This window comes from Rhinatrema bivittatum, chromosome 2 (genome assembly GCF_901001135.1).
Source record: "Rhinatrema bivittatum chromosome 2, aRhiBiv1.1, whole genome shotgun sequence".
Taxonomy (NCBI): domain Eukaryota; kingdom Metazoa; phylum Chordata; class Amphibia; order Gymnophiona; family Rhinatrematidae; genus Rhinatrema; species Rhinatrema bivittatum.
Window position 1 is genome coordinate 569,768,050 of NC_042616.1, and position 19,381 is coordinate 569,787,430.

Sequence of the window (19,381 nt, forward strand, 5' to 3'; positions counted from 1 at the left end):
TCATTCTGGCGAGTCACCCACTCTTCATTGGCGGCCTCTTGACATTCTGGCGAGTCACCCACTCTTCATTGGCGGCCTCTTGACTTTATGGATCCACAGTGTTTATCCCACGCCCCTTTGAAGTCCTTCACAGTTCTGGTCTTCACCACATCCTCCGGAAGGGCATTCCAGGCATCCACCACCCTCTCCGTGAAGAAATACTTCCTAACATTGGTTCTGAATCTTTCTCCCTGGAGCTTCAAATCGTGACCCCTGGTTCTGCTGATTTTTTTCCTACGGAAAAGGTTTGTCGTTGTCTTTGGATCATTAAAACCTTTCAAGTATCTGAAGGTCTGTATCATATCACCTCTGCTCCTCCTTTCCTCCAGGGTGTACATATTTAGATTCTTCAATCTCTCCTCGTACGTCATCCGATGAAAATCCTCCACCTTCCTGGTCGCCCTTCTCTGTACCGCTTCCATCTTGTCCTTGTCTTTTTGTAGATACGGTCTCCAGAACTGAACACAGTATTCCAGGTGAGGCCTCACCAAGGACCTGTACAAGGGAATAATCACTTCCCTTTTCTTACTCGATATTCCTCTCTCTATGCAGCCCAGCATTCTTCTGGCTTTTGCTATCGCCTTGTCGCATTGTTTCGCAGACTTCATATCATTAGACACTATCACCCCAAGGTCCCTCTCCTGCTCCGTGCACATCAGCCTTTCCCCCCCCATCGAATACAGTTCATTCGGGTTTCCACTCCCCATATGCATGACTTTGCACTTCTTGGCATTGAATCTCAGCTGCCATATCTTCGACCACTCTTCCAGTTTCCTTAGATCCCGTCTCATTCTCTCCACTCCTTCCGGCGTGTCCACTCTGTTGCAGATCTTAGTGTCATCCACGAAAAGACAAACCTTGCCTTCTATCCCGTCCGCAATGTCGCTCACAAAGATATTGAACAGGACCGGTCCCAACACCGATCCTTGCGGTACACCACTTAAAACCGCTCTCTCTTCAGAGAAGGATCCATTTACCATTACACATTGTCTTCTGTCCGTCAACCAATTTGCAATCCAGGTCACCATCTCGGCACTCACTCCCAAGCTTCTCGTTTTATTCACCAGTCTCCTGTGCGGAACCGTGTCAAAAGCTTTGCTGAAATCCAAGTATATGATATCGAGCGCTCTTCCTCGATCCAATTCCTTGGTTACCCAGTCAAAAAAGTCAATCAGATTTGTCTGACAGGATCTTCCCCTGGTGAATCCATGTTGCCTCTGGTCCATCAATTCTCCGGACTGTAGATAGTTCACTATTCTCTCTTTCAGCAGTGACTCCATTACTTTTCCCACCACCGAAGTGAGGCTGACTGGTCTGTAGTTGCCAGCCTCCTCCCTGTTCCCACTCTTGTGAAGCGGGACCACCACCGCTCTTCTCTTCTGTGTGTGTGTATGTATATATATATATATATATATATATATATATATATATATATATATATATACACACACACACACGCATATCTATATAGTGAGCCGCTTATCTTATTAGATCATGTGGCATATATATTTATGAATAAAAAACATAGTATTTCTCTCACTACCTGCTCGAAGACATGACAATCCATAGTTTGGATCAGTGATGGCCTATTACAATCTATGAGGGTTACCCAATGGTCGGATTTTCAGGATATCCCTAAAGAATATGCATGAGATAAATTTAAATGCACACTACAATTGTATGCAAATCTCTCCCATGCACATTCATTAGTTTCCCTGAAAATCTGAATGGTTGGTAGCACTCGAGGACTGGCATTGTCCACCCCTGGCCTGAACAATTACTGGCCTAATCAAAAAAAGATATGTTTAACCCACACTAATGCCAATGTAGAAGTATTAGTAATTTGGTCATATTGTATATTGTATTACCAACTATTTTTACTTAAAAGGAACTTAAACCAATTAGGTTATATAAAAAAAGAGTCCACAATACAGTTACTATGACTAAAAACTGAAATAATAGACTGTGAGACCTTTTAAGGGACCAACAAAAAAAAGTTGTTTTAGTGCAAGACTAAGACCCAATTTAGACGTGCTCCTCCTTCAGAAAATGTGTGAGAGATCTTGAAAACTCATGAATCACAACTTTTCTTGTTGATGCTTTAAAAAGTATCACAACCACAAAGTATTCCACTTTTTTCCAGGACCAATATGGCTATTGTACAACTGTATGACAACTAACATTATTGCAATTAACTTTTAGAATACTTGCCTCTCCACAAAGCTGGAATCTAAGCTTATGTCTCAAGTGTGGTTCTGCACTTGGATAATACTCCAGATCCCAAAACTGAGAATAATCTCCTCTTCCTCGAGGAAAAAAAGTGAAGGCGACCTAATAAAACAAACATTAAATAAAGAATTCAATATAATGTAATCAAAATGTGATTAGCAATTTAATACAGAAATATCAAATGTGCATGAGTTAAATGGAAGGAGAAAACTGTAGACTAAAAAAAAAAAGGTTATAATTTTTGCAGGCAATAGTTGTCAAACTACACCATTCAATTAAAATGATGGCCTAGTGTAGAAGGACTGAAAGGGTGGAAAGTAATGGCACACAATGAATCTAAAGTTTATTTTTCTCAGACAGCTGAATCTTTTTTATTAGAATTATGCTTGTTAAAGTTTTAGTGCCATTAGTGTGGATCATTATTGTATGAAAATCTGTAGATTAAACCAAAAAATTGCTCTCCCAGGAATTTTCTTATATTTTGGAAAAGTAATCAGGCAGTGAAAAAGCAAAAAGCTTAAAACGATATTTTCAGGATCTATCATTAAAATAGGACTAACATTGTCCAGTGAAGTAAGCTCCTGAATGAAAATTTCAGGAATTTTTACTATGGAATGATTAACAGTATATTTATCAAATATGAACTTGAAATAATGGTAATGACATGCAAGTACCCTGTTTTACAGTCCATCAAGCTGGAGTGAGAACACATTGTAGAAATATCAACTTTGTGATGCTTTCCTCACTCCAACTAACATCAAATCTTCACTGAGGTGTACTGTGCTGTTCGAACATCTCACTCTGCATGTAAAACTGGCCTCTAAACCACCAACACCTCACCTTGAGCTATTAGCTGGCCCGCCTATAGAGATATAAATAGTAGAGTAGAGTAGAATAGAATATAAATAGCCTCTTTCTCTCTCATGGTAATAGCTATCTTTCTGGGCACTTTGCAAGCTGCGAAAACTTTACTGCACCCCACGATACTATTTATATGAAGTGTTATGTTGGCGCGCACAGCGGTAATTCTAAAAACGTCCCTTTTTCTTACCGCGGGCGTATCCATGCATTATTATAGCATCCTATTGAATCTAGGGCAGGGATGGCGAGCTCCAGTCCAGGTTTTCAGGATATCCACAATGAGCACGCATGAGAAAGATTTGCATCCAATGGAGCCAGTGCATTCAGATCTCTCTCATGCATATTCATTGTGGATATCCTGAAAATCTGGCCTGTTTGCGGCCCTCGAGGACTGGCGTTCGCCATACCTGATCTAGAGGTTAATTTGTTAGCATTTCATCATTCGTCTTTCATTTTAGCTAGGCAGCTGATAGTATACCTCCACCTCTATACTCTTCCCTCCATCACACGTGGAATTTCTGTCCATAAAGATTCCATTTTGTATTAAGTCGCCTGCAGAATCTTTAACCTGCAAACTCTATGCCATCCCTAATATATAGAATCAACCATCCACTAATTTGATCCATCCTATTATTGCAATATAATTTTATCCTGGTATTGCACTGTCTCATTGGTTATCCTCCTCTTACGAGATCTCTGATGCCAATTATTTCTACCTCTTCATTTTGGCTGTTATACAATCTAACACTCCATTGTATTTTTTAGACATCTGGCATCCGTATACAACAAGTTGACAGGGATAATTTGGAATTTTAACTCAATCTGCTCTTTACTTAAAGGTATCTCCGCTATTTTTGCCATCATCAAAAGACGTTTCTATTGGGATACTCCAACTCCCCTGTTTTGTTAATACACTTCAAAGATACCTCCCCCTCTAAACCATAAGCTGCTGAACAATGATTGACTTTCCTCCTTATTGCAGTTTAAAAGCTGTTCTATCTCCTTTAGTACGTTAATGCTAGCAGGCTGGTTCCATCCTGGTTAAAGTGGAGCTCATCCTTTCAAAATAGGCTCCTGCTTCCCCAAAATGTTGCCTAGTTCCCAAAAAATCTAAAGCCTTCTTTCCCTACACCATCATTTCACTCATGCATTGAGACTCCAGAACTCTGCCTCCTCTGCGGTCCTGCGTGTGGTAACTGGGAGCATTTGCTGATAATGCTACCTTGGAGGGTTCTGGATCTCAATTTACCTAAAAGCCTAAATTTGGATTCCAAAAGATCCCTTCCACTCTATCGGGCCGATTCAGTAAAGTCCGCGGGAGAGCAGAAGAATGCCCGCTCTCTCGGCGCGTGCACAGGCTACTCGCCTGTGTGCGCGATTCTGTATTTAAATTAGGTGGTGCGGTAGAAACCTGGAGCGGCGGCTGTCAGCGGGTTTGACAGCCGACGCTCAATTTTTCCATGTCGGTTCTCGAGCCTGCTGACAGCCACGGGCTCGGAAACCGGACGCCGGCAAAACTGAGCGTCTGGTTTCGGCCCGACAGCCGCCGGCCCATTTAAAATTTTTTTTTTCTTTTTTTACTCTTCGGGACCTCCGACTTAATATCGCCATGATATTAAGTCGGAGGGTGCACAGAAAAGCAGTTTTTACTGCTTTTCTGCGCACTTTCCCGTTGCCAGCAGAAACTAGTGCCTACCTTTAGGTAGACGCTAATTTCTTAAAGTAAAATGTGCGGCTTAGCTGCACATTTTACTTTCTGTATCGCGCGGGCATACCTAATAGGGCCATCAACATGCATTTGCATGTTGAGGGCGCTATTGGGTGCCGCGGGTTGGACGTGCGTTTTCCGCCCCTTACTGAATAAGGGGTAAGGGAAAACGTGCGTCCAAGGGCAGGTTAACAGTGCGCTCCATTGGAGCGCACCGTACTGTATCGGCCTGTATGTCATTAGTATCCATATGTATCATGACAGCCAGCACCTCCACAGCAATATCTAAAGTGCTATCTAGATGACATGTGAGGTCTGCCACCTTGGCACCAGGCAGGCAAGTTACCAAGCAACTCATGTCCACCAGCCACCCAGTAATCTACATTCCTAATGACTGAATCACCAGACATGATGATTGTCCTAACTCTTCCCTCCTGGACACAAGCCCTCAAGACTAATCCTTAATGTGGGAGAAAGCAGAGTTGCTTACCTGTAACAGGTGTTCTCCCAGAACAGCAGGATGTAGTCCTCACATATGAGTGATGTCATTAGGTGGAGCCCTATTATGGAACACTTTTGTCACACTGAGCATGCCATGATCCCTGTGTCCACAGGTGTCTCCCTTCAGTCTCGTTTGTAGCAAAAAAGTGCGAGCGAAAAATAAAATAATTGGTAATTTTTGTGGCATTGAATCACCTAGCTCCTTGACTAGCAATTCAAGCTCCTCACCAAATAGATGCCTTCCCTTTGAAAGGCAACTTACACAAAAGTATTTTAGACCATGAATCTGTCACCCAGTGTTGGAGCCAGAGAAGCCTTCTTGCTCCTTCTGAAAATGCTAAATACCTTGGTGATAGTCTTATCAAGTCATACAGACTGTTAAATACACTATTGCAGATTCCAACTTTGCAAGCTCTTCTCCCTCAGGAAGCTGTTGGATACAGTGAAACAAGGCTCATACCACATAGCTATTACAAATAGCCATTTGTAATGCCAATGAATGTGCTGAAAATGTATGCTTTAAACTGAACTCCAACCTTCTATCTTAAGGATCCTTTAATGCAGCACCTCCTTTCACACAGATGGTAGTCTCTCATTACAGCTGCTAAATATAGCATCAGCCCTGAAAAATGAATTTTCTCTCTTGCATTTTCACTGGCAGAAGGAAAAGCTTATAAACTCTTGGGTGTCTAACTTGACTCCAGTGCTTCCCATTCAGAAAGCAGCATTGCTTCTTCATTCAAGGTGAAATGGAAAAGAAGTAGTTGCTTTTCGCACATCCTTTAAAACTGGATCCCATTCTGGGGATTCTTCAACCCTATTTTCCATGAGTCTTAAAACTGAAGTAACTTAAGTAACTTGAGTAATTAGGGCAGACATCTCTTACGTATGAAAATGTCTTTATTGCATCTCTCTTCTTCCACTCTTGAATAATTGTCCCCTTCTTCCAGGCATTCATGACCACTTTCAGCAAACTTTAATTCATTTTCCAAATAGCAGAATGCCTTAGTTCAGGAGGGAATAAATCAGAATCATCATCATCATCAGCTAACCTCTTTTCTGAAGTTTAATCTGATCTGCAGGAGGAGGTCCCAACTGGGAACACATTTCATCATTAACTACTTGGTTTTGTAATGCTTGAGATGCTGTATACTAAAACCTATAGGGTAGATTTTCAAAAACGGCGCGTTGGCGTACTTTTGTTGGCGCTCCAGGCGCCAACAAAAGTACGCGGGATTTTAGTGGATACGCACGTAGCCGCGCGTATCCGCTAAAATCCTGGATCGGCGCGCGCAAGGCTACCGATTTCGTGTAGCCGGCGCGCGCCGAGCCGCGCAGCCTGCCTCCATTCCCTCCGAGGCCGCTCCGAAATCGGAGCGGCCTCGGAGGGAATTCGCTAACGCCCTCCCCTCACCTTCCCCTCCCTTCCTCTACCTAACCCACCCCCCCGGCCCTGTCTAAACCCCCCCCCTACCTTTGTTGGGGGATTTACGCCTCCCAGAGGGAGAAGTAAATCCCCGCGCGCCAGCGGGCTGCTGGCGCGCCTAGACGCAACCCGGGGGCGGTTCCGGAGGGCGCGGCCACGCTCCCGGGCCGCAACCACGCCCCCGGGCCCACCCCCGAAACGCCACTTCCCGCCCCGAAAACGGCGCACCGCTCGGCCCCGCCCCCCGATACGCCCCCCTCGGAAAACCCCGGGACTTACGCGAGTCCCGGGGCTCTGTGCACGCCAGTAGGCCTATTGAACATAGGCGCACCGGCGAGCAGGGCTCTTAAAATCCGCCCCTATGTGTAATATTCTACATAAACACCACCTGCCCCTTCTGTAGCCATGCCCAAACGAGTATTTTTTCCTGGCAGAAATCGTGGAGGCTCTTGAAAATAAAGTATATCTCCCTGTATAAACCTTGCTGTCGAATGCAATGATTTCAACATGGCCACATCACTTTCAACGGCATAACTCCCCAGGATAATGGTCCCTGCGGGACTTAAAAAAGGCTTCCCTTGAATTTCTGAGGAGGCACTCTGCTCACAAACCTTTTTTTTTTTTAAAATTAATAATTTTATTAACTTTTAATGTAACAGTGCTATTACAATAGCAATATGAATACAGAATACAGAATATATCCCCAATTCCCCACTCCCTCCCCCACCCCCACCCTCATCGGTGTAGTGGAGCTATAGTCGTTCTGTTACAGAATCCAATAGGATAGATGATGATTTCTTACTCACATACCAAAATAATCTCATACCCCATACATTGTATTTAAAAAGAAAAACAAGGCACTTTGAAGGCACATTAAAATACAGAAGGTAAGGATACACTCCCACCCAAGTTGTCAAAGAGCAACTAATCTCTTAATCCAACAACAGATTACATTTGAGAAATATATTCCACAAACGGTTTCCAAGATGCAAGAAAGGAGGACATTCTCCCGTATTTAGTAGCTGTTAAAGAGGCCAGACGATAATATAAATGTAATCTATCTATGACCTCCGGCAGCTGCGGTACTTGTTCTGTTTTCCACTTTGCTGCTATCAAAGTACGCTGCTATAACTCGCTACATAACAAGGAAACTTCTTGTTATGTGGATATTTGTGCGGTTGCCGGCCTCGAGGCAGCCTTTGAATTTTGACTGCCCCCCCGGGCTGGCTCCCGTGTTTTATTCTTTTATTATTTATCACAACTATTTTTTATAGATATATTTTTTATTTATATTTATTTTTGCATCTTCATTGTACTTTCACAGTCCATTGCTTAGTTCCCCCGTTATGCGGATCAACCCGTGAGATATTGCGTTTAAATTCACTTATCTTTTTTAGCAATTGCCGCTGATTTTCGGGTCTACGTCCGCCTGCCCGACATGGGCCATGCCTGCTTCAGGGGCCGCGGGACCAAGCTTGCAATGGAATTTACGTATGGACTGTATCGTGATGTTCGAACATCACCGGGGGGGCAGTCAAAATTCAAAGGCTGCATCGAGGCCGGCAACCGCACAAATATCCACATAACAAGAAGTTTACTTGTTATGTAGCGAGTTATAGCATTATTGCACAAGGCAACGAGGTTGGTTATTGTATAGTTTACACTGGCTATCAAAGTATGAGCAGCTATAAAAGTATGAGAACAGAAGCGCTGCTGGGATTTATGTAAGGCATCTGGGAACACATGCAGCAGTGCCATTATGGCAGAAGCCTGAATAGGCACATGAAACAGGTCACTCAGCCAAGTAAAAAGGAGTTCCCAAAGGGTTTGGATTTTCGGGCAGGTCCACCATATATGAAAATAAGTACCTCTACCTCCACAGTTGCGCCAACAGGAGTCCGAAGCAGTCGGATATATCCTATGGATTTTATCTGGGGTGAGATACCATCTGTATATCATTTTATAACAATTTTCACGCAGGCCAGCTGAAATTAAACACTTCCTAGCAAAATATAGTATGGCCTCCCAGGATTGAGGACTCAATTGCTCCCCCAGGTCCATTGCCCACTGTCTCGCAAATGTACTTGTTTCCTGTTTAACTGGAAAGAGGGCCTGATATATTTTAGAAATGGGTCCCTTCAGTCTGTCACTATATTGCACCAATGACTCAAACAGCGAGCGACTGGGTCGTAACGCTTTAGCGTGTTGTATAGTCTGAATGAAATGGACTACTTGAGCATACGCCAAGAAATCCTTTGAGCCATTAGACCCTGCATTGATAAGATCGACCCTTGGGACATCATATGACCAACTGTGGTAATACCCGCATTCCTCCAAACTACCAACTGGGAAATGTGTCTGTTGTGGAGAAGAGAAGTTTGGTAGAAATATTTATAGGCCCCAACTACTTGCCTACTGCTCTGCTTCAAAATATTCAAGGTGACCTGTAGGGACCAGGTTATGTCCTTGACTGTCCGCCATGTATTCCTAGGCTGCCAAAATATGGCCCAAAGGGCCATTGGACCTAAAATTGCTTGTTCAATAGTTACCCATTGTTTAATTTCCATATTACGGTGGATATCGATTAAAGCCCGCAGCTGAGCTGCCCTATAGTACCATCAAAGATTGGGAACTCCCAATCTCCCCTGCGACTTCAGGAGATATAAAACCTGACGCGCTAGGCGGGGAGGGCATCTGCGCCAAATGAAGTAAAAAATCCTTTTTTGCCAGCAGCGGATCAGAAGCGAAGAGATCTCCACTGGTAGGACGGAAAACAAATAAAGGAATTTGGGCAGAATTGTCATTTTAGTGATGGCTATTCTTCTCAGCCATGAGAAAGTGCGCCTGTTCCATCGGCTCATATCCAGAGTTAAACTATTTAGTAGTGGGGTATAATTTAAGTTATAAAGGTCAGTTAGTCTAGCTGATAAATAAACCCCCAGATACTTTATGTGGGACTTTGCCCATTTATACGGAAACCTGCTGCATATGGTTTGCATTTCTTCCGGGCTCAAGGTCACACTGAGTAACTCAGACTTAGAAAAATTCACCTTAAGGCCTGCTACTTTGCCAAATTGCTGTAGCTCATGGGTTACCCCCTCCAGTGACGGAGTTGGGTTGGTTAATGTTAAGAGGATATCATCGGCAAACAAAGATGCCTTGTACTCTTCGGGCCCCAATCGGACTCTGTATATATCCTTGGCTTTTCTGATCCGGGTTACTAGGGGTTCAAGGTACAAGGCAAATAGCAGGGGGGAAAGTGGGCACCCTTGTCTGGTGCCCCTTCCAATGGGAAAGGCAGGACCGTATCCGCTGTTCACTTTGACCCTGGTCTTGGGGGTGTCATATAGCTGTTGTAGCCATTGCAAAAAGAAAGGCCCAAAATCCATATGTCTTAAAGTGGAAAACAAAAAGGGCCAATGCACTAGGTCAAAGGCCTTTTCTGCATCAAGGGATAATAGTACCACAGGGGTTTGCGTTTTCCGAGCCCACCATATGAGATCAATGACCTTCCTGATGTTATCCGCCGCCATGCGCTGTGGGATAAACCCTACCTGATCGGTATGAACGAGCTGTGAAAGAAAACTATTGAGCCGCTGAGCTAGGACTCGAGCCAGGATTTTAAGATCCACATTGATTAGCGAGATGGATCTATAAGAACCGCATTGTGCCGGATCTCAACCAGGCTTCAGAATAATAGTAATGCCAGCTGTATTATTGTGGGGTCCTATGCCTTTTCCCTCCCTGAGGTTATTAAAATACTGGGCTAAAGGTTCTGCCACTGTGGATGCACATTTTTTATAGTACATCCCAGAAAGCCCATCTAATCCAGGAGCTTTACCAGATTTCAGGGATTTAATCACCGTCTCGATCTCAGTGGGCAGAATTGGCGCATCCAGGCTCTGTCGTTGCTCAGGTGTCAAGCTAGGCAAATCTAAATCGTGCAAATATGCATTTATGTCAGTCAACTGGATGGAGCCCTCAAACTTGTTCAGGTTCTGAAAAAATTCTGTAAAAGTGCTGTGTATTCCCACCGAGGCGGTGAGGATCTCTCCTTCTGAATTTTTAATTTTGGAAATATTATTTTGAGAGGTCCGCGCCCGAAGTTGACATGCTAATAAACGGCCTGCCTTGTTCCCACCCTCATAGTATTTCTGTCTTAGGGAGTCCAAAACATAAAGTATACGTTTATTATCAAGTTGCGCTAATTCATCTTTGAGGGCAAGCAGCTTCTGGTAGCAGTGCTTAGAATGAGTTTTCATATGTACTTGGGATAAGGCTGAGATTTTGCCCAGTAAAGCGATACGCGCCCCCTGTTCCTGGCGTTTGCATGCAGTTGCCCTAGCAATCAGAATCCCTCTTGCCACTACCTTGGAGCACTCCCAGATGGTGTTAGGGGATACCTCCCCTCCTGAATTCAAACAAAAATATTCCTGCATCTGAGCGTTCAGCATTTGAACAAAACCTGCATCTTGTAATAGGGATTCATTCAGCTTCCAAAACAGACTGCCCAAGTCTCTATCATCCAGATCTACCTCAAGTGTTATGGGAGCATGATCTGACCAAGTGATAGCGTTTAAGTCTGCCCCCCTAACCTGGTTTCCCATTAGCTTATCAATCAAAAAATAATCTATGCGTGAATAACTTTCATGAGGTGCAGAATAGAAAGTGTATGATCTAGACCTGGGACATTGGCTCCGCCATATGTCAACCAGATTCCAGTCTGAGATAAGGTTTCGCATTGCCTTTCTACTAGGCCCAGAGGGCTGAGAATGTGGTTTAGATGTATCTATGCTTCAAAATATTGGTACACCTAGTATTCTCTTTAAATTAATAAAGAACTAGCTACCATATATTTGTGGGACCTCTCCTCACAGGGTCATGGTATTTTTACCAGACTCTATCTTATGGTTCTTGGTCCATTTTGCTTTGTATTTTTTCAAGTATTTTTTTACATATTTTTTCACCACATTTTCACCACATTTTTTTGTGAATTAAATCTTTTTTTCAAAGCTGATGAAAACTTCAAACACAGTCATATATGGAAATAGTCACTTTTTCTCATTCCGTAGATCAATATATTCAGCAACAGTACTTATCTGCATACAAAGCAAAATGGACCAAGAACCATAAGATAGAGTCTGGTAAAAATACCATGACCCTGTGAGGAGAGGTCCCACAAATATATGGTAGCTAGTTCTTTATTAATTTAAAGAGAATACCAGGTGTACCAATATTTTGAAGCATTGTTTACAATTGGGGTACCCGGAATACATAAGGTGTATAAGAGCCGATATTGTGTGTTAGATGTATCTATGTCAGGCTGAATCGAGACATTAAGGTCTCCCAAGATAATTGGTCCATCCGCATGTAATGCCAGCGCCCCATGTAATTCCTTCCAAAAGGGCCCTGAATCTCTGGTAGGGGCATAGACCGATACTAGTGTGAATTTCTTCGAACCAATCTGGATATTTAAAATAAGATACCGCCCATGCGGGTCAGCAGCATGGGATAAATGCTCAAATACCAAGTGTTTTGATATCAAAATCCCTGTTCCTGAATATTTAGCTTCTGGTCCTCGGGCGGCTAGGAATAAATGTGGGAATTCTCTGAACTTCAACAGTTGCTCGTGTTTGCGCTTCAGGTGGGTTTCCTGAATGAATGCAATGTCTGATTTTTGATGTAATAGCTCTTTTCGGAGGAGGAAGCGCTTTCTGTAAGTGTTTAGGCCTTTAACATTAAGCGAGATTATCCTAACCATTATCAATTAGGAGGGAAACCATCGCTGTGAGTGCATGGAGATTGTCCTGTAATGATTCAAATGTACCTTGGGTATGTTCTGGGAAGTGAGAATGTATCATCACGTCAAATTTATAGACAAAGAATAATCTGGATCTGCCGAAAATAGGGAAATTAATCAGGTTTTCCGGCTCAGCTACCTCCCTCACCTTAACCAAAAAGGATTCGCTCACTATTTTCCGCGAATCTGACCCCTGGGGGGGTACCTGATGTACACCGCTGTCTATCCAAACTCCATCCCCTCCCCTCCCCTCCCAAATGTTCCAAAAGTTAGCACAACACTTTCCAATTATTTAACTTATCTACCAATAAAACTGTTAAAAGAACTGTAACCATCAATAATGAACATCATATTACAAGGAGACCTATGAGTTCCAAATTTGAAGTAAAATCCTTTGTTCAGCATAGTCTCCTTTGTCCTGGGTTCCGTCGATAAGAAAAATCTAACTCTTTCAGCCCTTCTCGGTAATGAGATTCCTGGAACCCACTGGTTGTCTACGAAGCCGTCCACGTCCCGGTCCCTGTCGCCTCCATCGCAGATCTGCATCTGAGGGTATCTGTGGCGTGGGTCGAGGGGCTGGAGCAAAGTCAAATCTGATACCAGCTTGAGTGAAGCATTCAGCCGCCTCCGCTAGTGTTTTAACCCTGTACGAGATACCTTGATGTTGAAAGATCAGAGCAAAGGGGAAGGCCCATCTGTAGCGAATCTCTTCAAGGCGATGTACAGTCGTCGCCTCTCGTAGTAAGAGCCTCTTTTGCAGTGTTGAAGGCGCCAAATCGTTGAAGATGGCAATGTCCTGATTATGCCACTTCCATTGAGGATGGGCCCGCGCCAGCTTCACAATCTGCTCTTTTTGTTGATAATGAAGAAATTTAATGATGATGTCCCTGGGCTGATTGTTTCGTTTGGGCCCTAGGGCTCGATGCGCTCATTCCAGATCCACCTGAAAGATGCGATCAGGCTCCTCTATTGGAGTTCCGAAACTGGTCCAGAGATCTTGGCAGATGGTTATCGCCGTCTGCATGCTATCCGCGTATTGCTCATCTTCAGGAACTCCTCTGATGCGTATGTTGGACCTACGGGATCGATTTTCAAGATCTTCTACTTTGTCTCCCAGCACTTCTAGTTCTGTGGTAAACTGTTTTGCTTGGGTTGACAAGGCCTCCAACTGCACGATATGTCCGTCCGCCCTTCCATCTAATTCATCTACGCGAGAGCCCAGAGAGGCAATATCTTCATTCATATTCTCCATGCATGCTAATATTTCTGCTTTATGGTTCCGCATTTCTGACCGCAATTCAATAAACCATCCACGCATTTCATCCCTCGTAGGAAAATTTGAAGTTGGGTCTCCCGGGGCGATCTCTGGGGCCTCTGCTCTCCTACCAACTGCGTCCTCATCAGCATTTCTAAGACCTTGGGATGTAGTCGGAGGCATCAGTACTTCTGTCGCTGGTTCGTCCGCTAACTTGCTAAAGGCGAATTGCTTTAAGTCTGCCGCTTTTCTACGGGCGGCCATCCTGACCTCAGGATGCTTGAAGCTTTCTCTAATAAGAATTGGTAGATCTGTAAAGTTTCTTGATGAAGATTTCTCGTAAGGGAAGTTTAATGGAAATTGTTCAATAAAGAGAGTTCATTGGATCCAGCGAGGGCAGCGTAAACAACGATTTGGGGAGGGGACATAATCCGTCCCTCAAGCGGTTATTGCACAGCAGCTTCCATCAGCGCCCCCCGTCTTGCAGCGAACAGCCCGTTTTTGTGGGCGATAGTGTTCAGCAGCTCTTACCCGATTCGATGCTATGTTTGTGAGCCAGTTCTTAAAATTATTTCATGCTTAATTTATGATGCCGGGAATAAGCAGGGTAAGAGCCTCAGCCTCAAGCAGCCATCTCTGTTCCACAAACCTTTTTTTTTAAAGGCTGAGCTGATTTTATAGATTCACTTTCTCTATGTCCCGCGGCAGCTGTGGAGTGCTTACTCCCGCAGACAGAGCAGTGTCCTCCATTTTCAGCCATAGGAAACCTTTCCTTGCCTTACCTCCTACTTACTTTCTCCAGATAAGAGCGCCTCCTCCTTAAAAGGGAAAGTTAATATGAATTTGAACTGCTCTACCAAAATACCTCCTCACAAGAGGCAGGGAGCTTTTTCTCAATAAACGGCTCACTTCTCTGCAGGTCTTAGTAATTGCAGGAGCCTGGCCCAAGTACACAAAAATCAATTCACAATACTACCTATGACTATACTGGTTTACTATAGAAGAAAAAGACTGGACAAATTGTGACACGATAACCACAAAAATCAAAATGAAGTCACATATACACTATGATTCTTTTCAATAAGGTATACCCTCATTTATGGGCTGGTGCACACTTCCGCCTACCGGCGTTTTTAACTTTTAGGTACAACTGCCAATTTGGCTGCCCATTCATAATACGATCATAGGGTTACCCATTTTTTAAGAAAAGCTCAACTGCAAACCGCTTTGCTAGCTTGCCCCGCTCTGCTAGCTTGCCCGACACTGCTGGTGTTTCGAAGTAAATTCTTCGTCAGGGGCTTAAATGAACATCGGAGAATCAGTCAAAGTATGCGGCTAATGCCAAAAGCCTACTCCTGCTTTTCCATTAAAAAGAGATAAGTGGATTTATATTCTCTCTAAGTAAAATGTTGGAAAAGAGACTAATGTGAATATTCATCTTTATCTTCAAAAAACAAGAAAAAAGAAAAAAATTCGAAAAAGTAAAAAATTCTATGAAACATCCGTTTTTGTAAAAATAAGCGGCGGCGTTTAAATATGGTCTTTTCTTAAAAAATGGGTAACCCTATGATCGTATTATGAATGGGCAGCCAAATTGGCAGTTGTACCTAAAAGTTAAAAACGCCGGTAGGCGGAAGTGTGCACCAGCCCATAAATGAGGGTATACCTTATTGAAAAGAATCATAGTGTATATGTGACTTCATTTTGATTTTTATACTGGTTTACTTGCAACAAAAAACAGCCTTCAAACTCTAGCTTTTCTTAAGCAAATAAGGAAATGCCTATGTCAACCATTTATCCAAAAACTGGAGATAGAGAACACAGACTATACTGGTTCTATGTATAACATATATACTAATAATTTAATTTAAAAAAAACCCCCAAAACAACTGTCTCCAACTGCTGGATCAGGGATTAAACCCATATGTTCCTTACAGGTGGAGCAGAAGAAAAAGGAACTATTATAAATGCATGATTTTTGAGTGTGGTAAGGTTTGGGAAAGAGGGGACACAAGGCTATAAAGTGCATCTAATATTCTTGTACTGACCTGAAGAGAGTCCGCCAGACACACACCACCACCATTCACCCATCTCCCACTTCTTCAGGGGACAAATGCTGGGGAAACATGGGGTGCAGGTCTTAAGGCTTCTGGGAATATGGCAGGTTTAGCACAGAGGAGAGGCGGAGTTAACAGCACACACATATAGCAAAATCACAACAAAAAAGGATGTGCGGCATGCAAATTTTTCTGAACAATAATATAGCAGCCAAAAGAATTATTTATTTTACATTCACACACTAGAAATGTGCAAGAAATTTAATTTATCATTTACAACGTTGTAAGAGCAACATCTGACACTCCTCTGGAAACTCTGACCCTTGCTTCCCCTTTCTGCATTTTAAATCACAGAAAGGGCCAAGCCCAAGGGGGGATCCTCCCCTTTTGGCCCTCTCAATATGACATGTGCCATGCCTTGTGTGTGGGAGCAGCGGTTGTCATTTCACCCCTCATCCGAGGCAACAAATTGCCTTGAGCCGCCCCTGCTACTCATAGTTAAAAGGCTTGCATAAAAACCATAATTTCTTGCTTTCTAAAACCCTGTATAGACATTGATAAGACAGGCTAAGATAGAATTTGAAAAGAAGTTGGCCATACGGGCAAAAACAGTAAAAACTTTTAAAAATATATCCGAAGCAGAAAGCCTGTGAGGGAGTCAGTTGGACCGTTAGATAATCGAGGGGTTAAAGGGGCACTTAAGAGAAGATAAGGCCATTGCAGAAAGATTAAACAATTTCTTTGCTTTGGTGTTTACTGAAGAGGATGTTGGGGAGATACCCGTTCTGGAGAAGGTTTTCATGGGTAATGATTCAGATGGACTGAATCAAATCACGGTGAACCTAGAAGACGTGGTAGGCATGATTGACAAACTGAAGAGTAGTAAATCACCTGGAAAGGATGGTATACATCCTAGGGTTCTGAAGGAACTAAAAAATGAAATTTCAGATCTATTAGTAAAAATTTGTAACCTATCATTATCATCATCCATTGTACCTGAAGACTGGAGGGTGGCTAATGTAACTACAATATTTAAAAAGGGCTCCAGGGGAAATCCGGGAAACTACAGACTGCTTAGCCTGACTTCAGTGCCAGGAAAAATAGTGGAAAGTGTTCTAAATATCAAAATCACAGAACATATAGAAAGATATGGTTTAATGGAAAAAAGTCAGCATGGCTTTACCCAAGGTAAGTCTTGCCTCACAAATCTGCTTCACTTTTTTGAAGGAGTTAATAAACATGTGGATAAAGGTGAACTGGTAGATATAGGATACTTGGATTTTCAGAAGGCGTTTGACAAAGTTCCTCATGAGAGGCTTCTAGGAAAAGTAAAAAGTCATGGGATAGGTGGCGATGTCCTTTCGTGGATTATAAACTTGACTAAAAGACAGGAAACACAGAGTAGGATTAAATGGACAATTTTCTCAGTGGAGGGGAGTGGGCAGTGGAGTGCCTCAGGTATCTGTACTGGGACCCATGCTTTTCAATATATTTATAAATGATCTGGAAAGGAATACGACAATTGAGGTAATCAAATTTGCAGATGATACAAAATTATTCAGAGTAGTGAAATCACAAGTGGATTGTGATAAGTTGCAGGCAGACTTTGTGAGACTGGAAAATTGGGCATCCAAATGGCAGATGAAATTTAATGTGGATAAGTGCAAGGTGATGCATATAGGGAAAAATAACCCATGCTATAGCTACACAATGTTAGGTTCCATATTAGGCGCTACCACCCAAGAAAGAAATCTAGGCGTCATAGTGGATAACACATTGAAATCTTTGGTTCAGTGTGCTGCGGCAGTTAAAAAAGCAAACAATGTTGGAAATTATTAGAAAGGGAATGGCGAATAAAACGAAAAATGTCAAAATGCCTCTGTGTTGCTCCATGGTGAGACTGCACCTTGAATACTGTGTACAATTCTGGTCACCGCATCTCAAAAAAGATATAGTTACGATGGAGAAGATACAGAGAAGGGCGACCAAAATGATAAAGGGGATGGAACAGCTCACCTATGAGGAAAAACTAAAGAGGTTAGGACTGTTCAGCTTGGAGAAGAGATGGCTGAGGGGGGATATAATAGAGGTGTTTAAAATCATGAGAGGTCTAGAATAGGCAATTGTGACTTGGTTATTTACTCTTACAGATAATAGAAGGACTAGGGGGCACTCTATGAAGTTAGCATGTGGCACATTTAAAACTAACTGAAGAAAGTTCTTTTTCACTCAATGCACAATTAAACTCTGGAATTTGTTGCCAGGGGATGTGGTTAGTGCAGTTAGTGTAGCTGGGTTTAAAAAAAGATTGGATAAGTTCTTGGAGGAGAAGTCCATTACCTGCTATTAAGTTGACTTAGAAAATAGCCACTGCTATTACTAGCAACGGTAACATGGAATAGACTTAGTTTTTGGGTACTTGCCAGGTTCTTATGGCCTGGATTGGCCACTGTTGGAAACAGGATGCTGGACTTGATGGACCCTTGGTCTGACCTAGTATGGCATGTTCTTATGTTCTTAGGGGCATGCAACTCTTATCTGGGTGTGACACTAATAGATTTGGTTTTTAGGATATCCACATTGAATATGTATAAGGTATATCTGCATGAATTGCTTCCACTGTATGCAAATATATCACATGCACATTCATTGTGTGTATCTTGAAAATTAGACCTGTTTATTGCACTCCAGGACTGGAGTTGCCTACCCCTAACTCTAGGGGATTTGTTCCAGAGCAAGCAACCATAAATTCCAGGCAGGAACGATTAAAAAGTCCTCTTTGGAAGGCTAGCACCTGGGAAACAAAGGCTCTATGAAAGAATTTAAATTGCATTTCACGCAAATTATCATCTTGCCAGCATTTCTACTAGAGCTAGAAGTCTCATTTTAAATGATTATTTCTTTGGGTTATTTCTTTGGGTTTAGGTTTGCCTATTTCTTTGTATGGGATATTGTGCGGGGAGGGGTAGGTGAGGAACTTCCATGTTAATTTATAGAGGTCAGACATTGGTCCTATTGATTAAAACTTTTTTTTCGTTCTGTTATGGATGTGGGTGGAGAGCAACATTGTTAAACTTGTTTCTGCACATTTTCTGTATGTATGCTGGTTACTTTCTTAATAAAGATATTTCACATATAAAGTCTTCTTCTTGGGAACATAACACCTGCCTAGCGGTGTAGTTTGACAGTTTATCCAGAAGATATAACAAAGCTTGTCATTTCATTTGAAAGCATGTAACTCCAGCTAATCTTCAAGACTCTTCTGTAGTATATATAAATATATATATATATTTTTTATTTATAACATTTTAACTTACAGTTCAAGCAATAACATCTTGGATTTCTCACAGGTGAACAATAATCAAACATTTTTACATAATCCTACATTTTTAAAGAAATTTCTACCATCAATTAGCCCACTAATGGTTCCAAGGTACTCAATTAAAAACATTTTTACATTTCTTTTTTCAATTTATACTTTATTATCATAAAAAATTAAGAAATA

General features: G+C 42.4%; 1 protein-coding gene across 3 annotated transcripts in view; it reads right to left on the reverse strand.

Moving 5' to 3' along the window:
* CEP192 (centrosomal protein 192) overlaps positions 1–19,381 on the reverse strand; it is a 1,292,743-nt gene that overhangs the window by 120,092 nt on the left and 1,153,270 nt on the right. For all 3 annotated transcript variants that reach the window (XM_029590939.1, XM_029590938.1, XM_029590940.1), the window contains one exon: positions 2,251–2,370. In XM_029590939.1, coding sequence (XP_029446799.1) covers positions 2,251–2,370 — 120 coding nt within the window. The remainder of the gene's footprint in view (positions 1–2,250; positions 2,371–19,381) is intronic.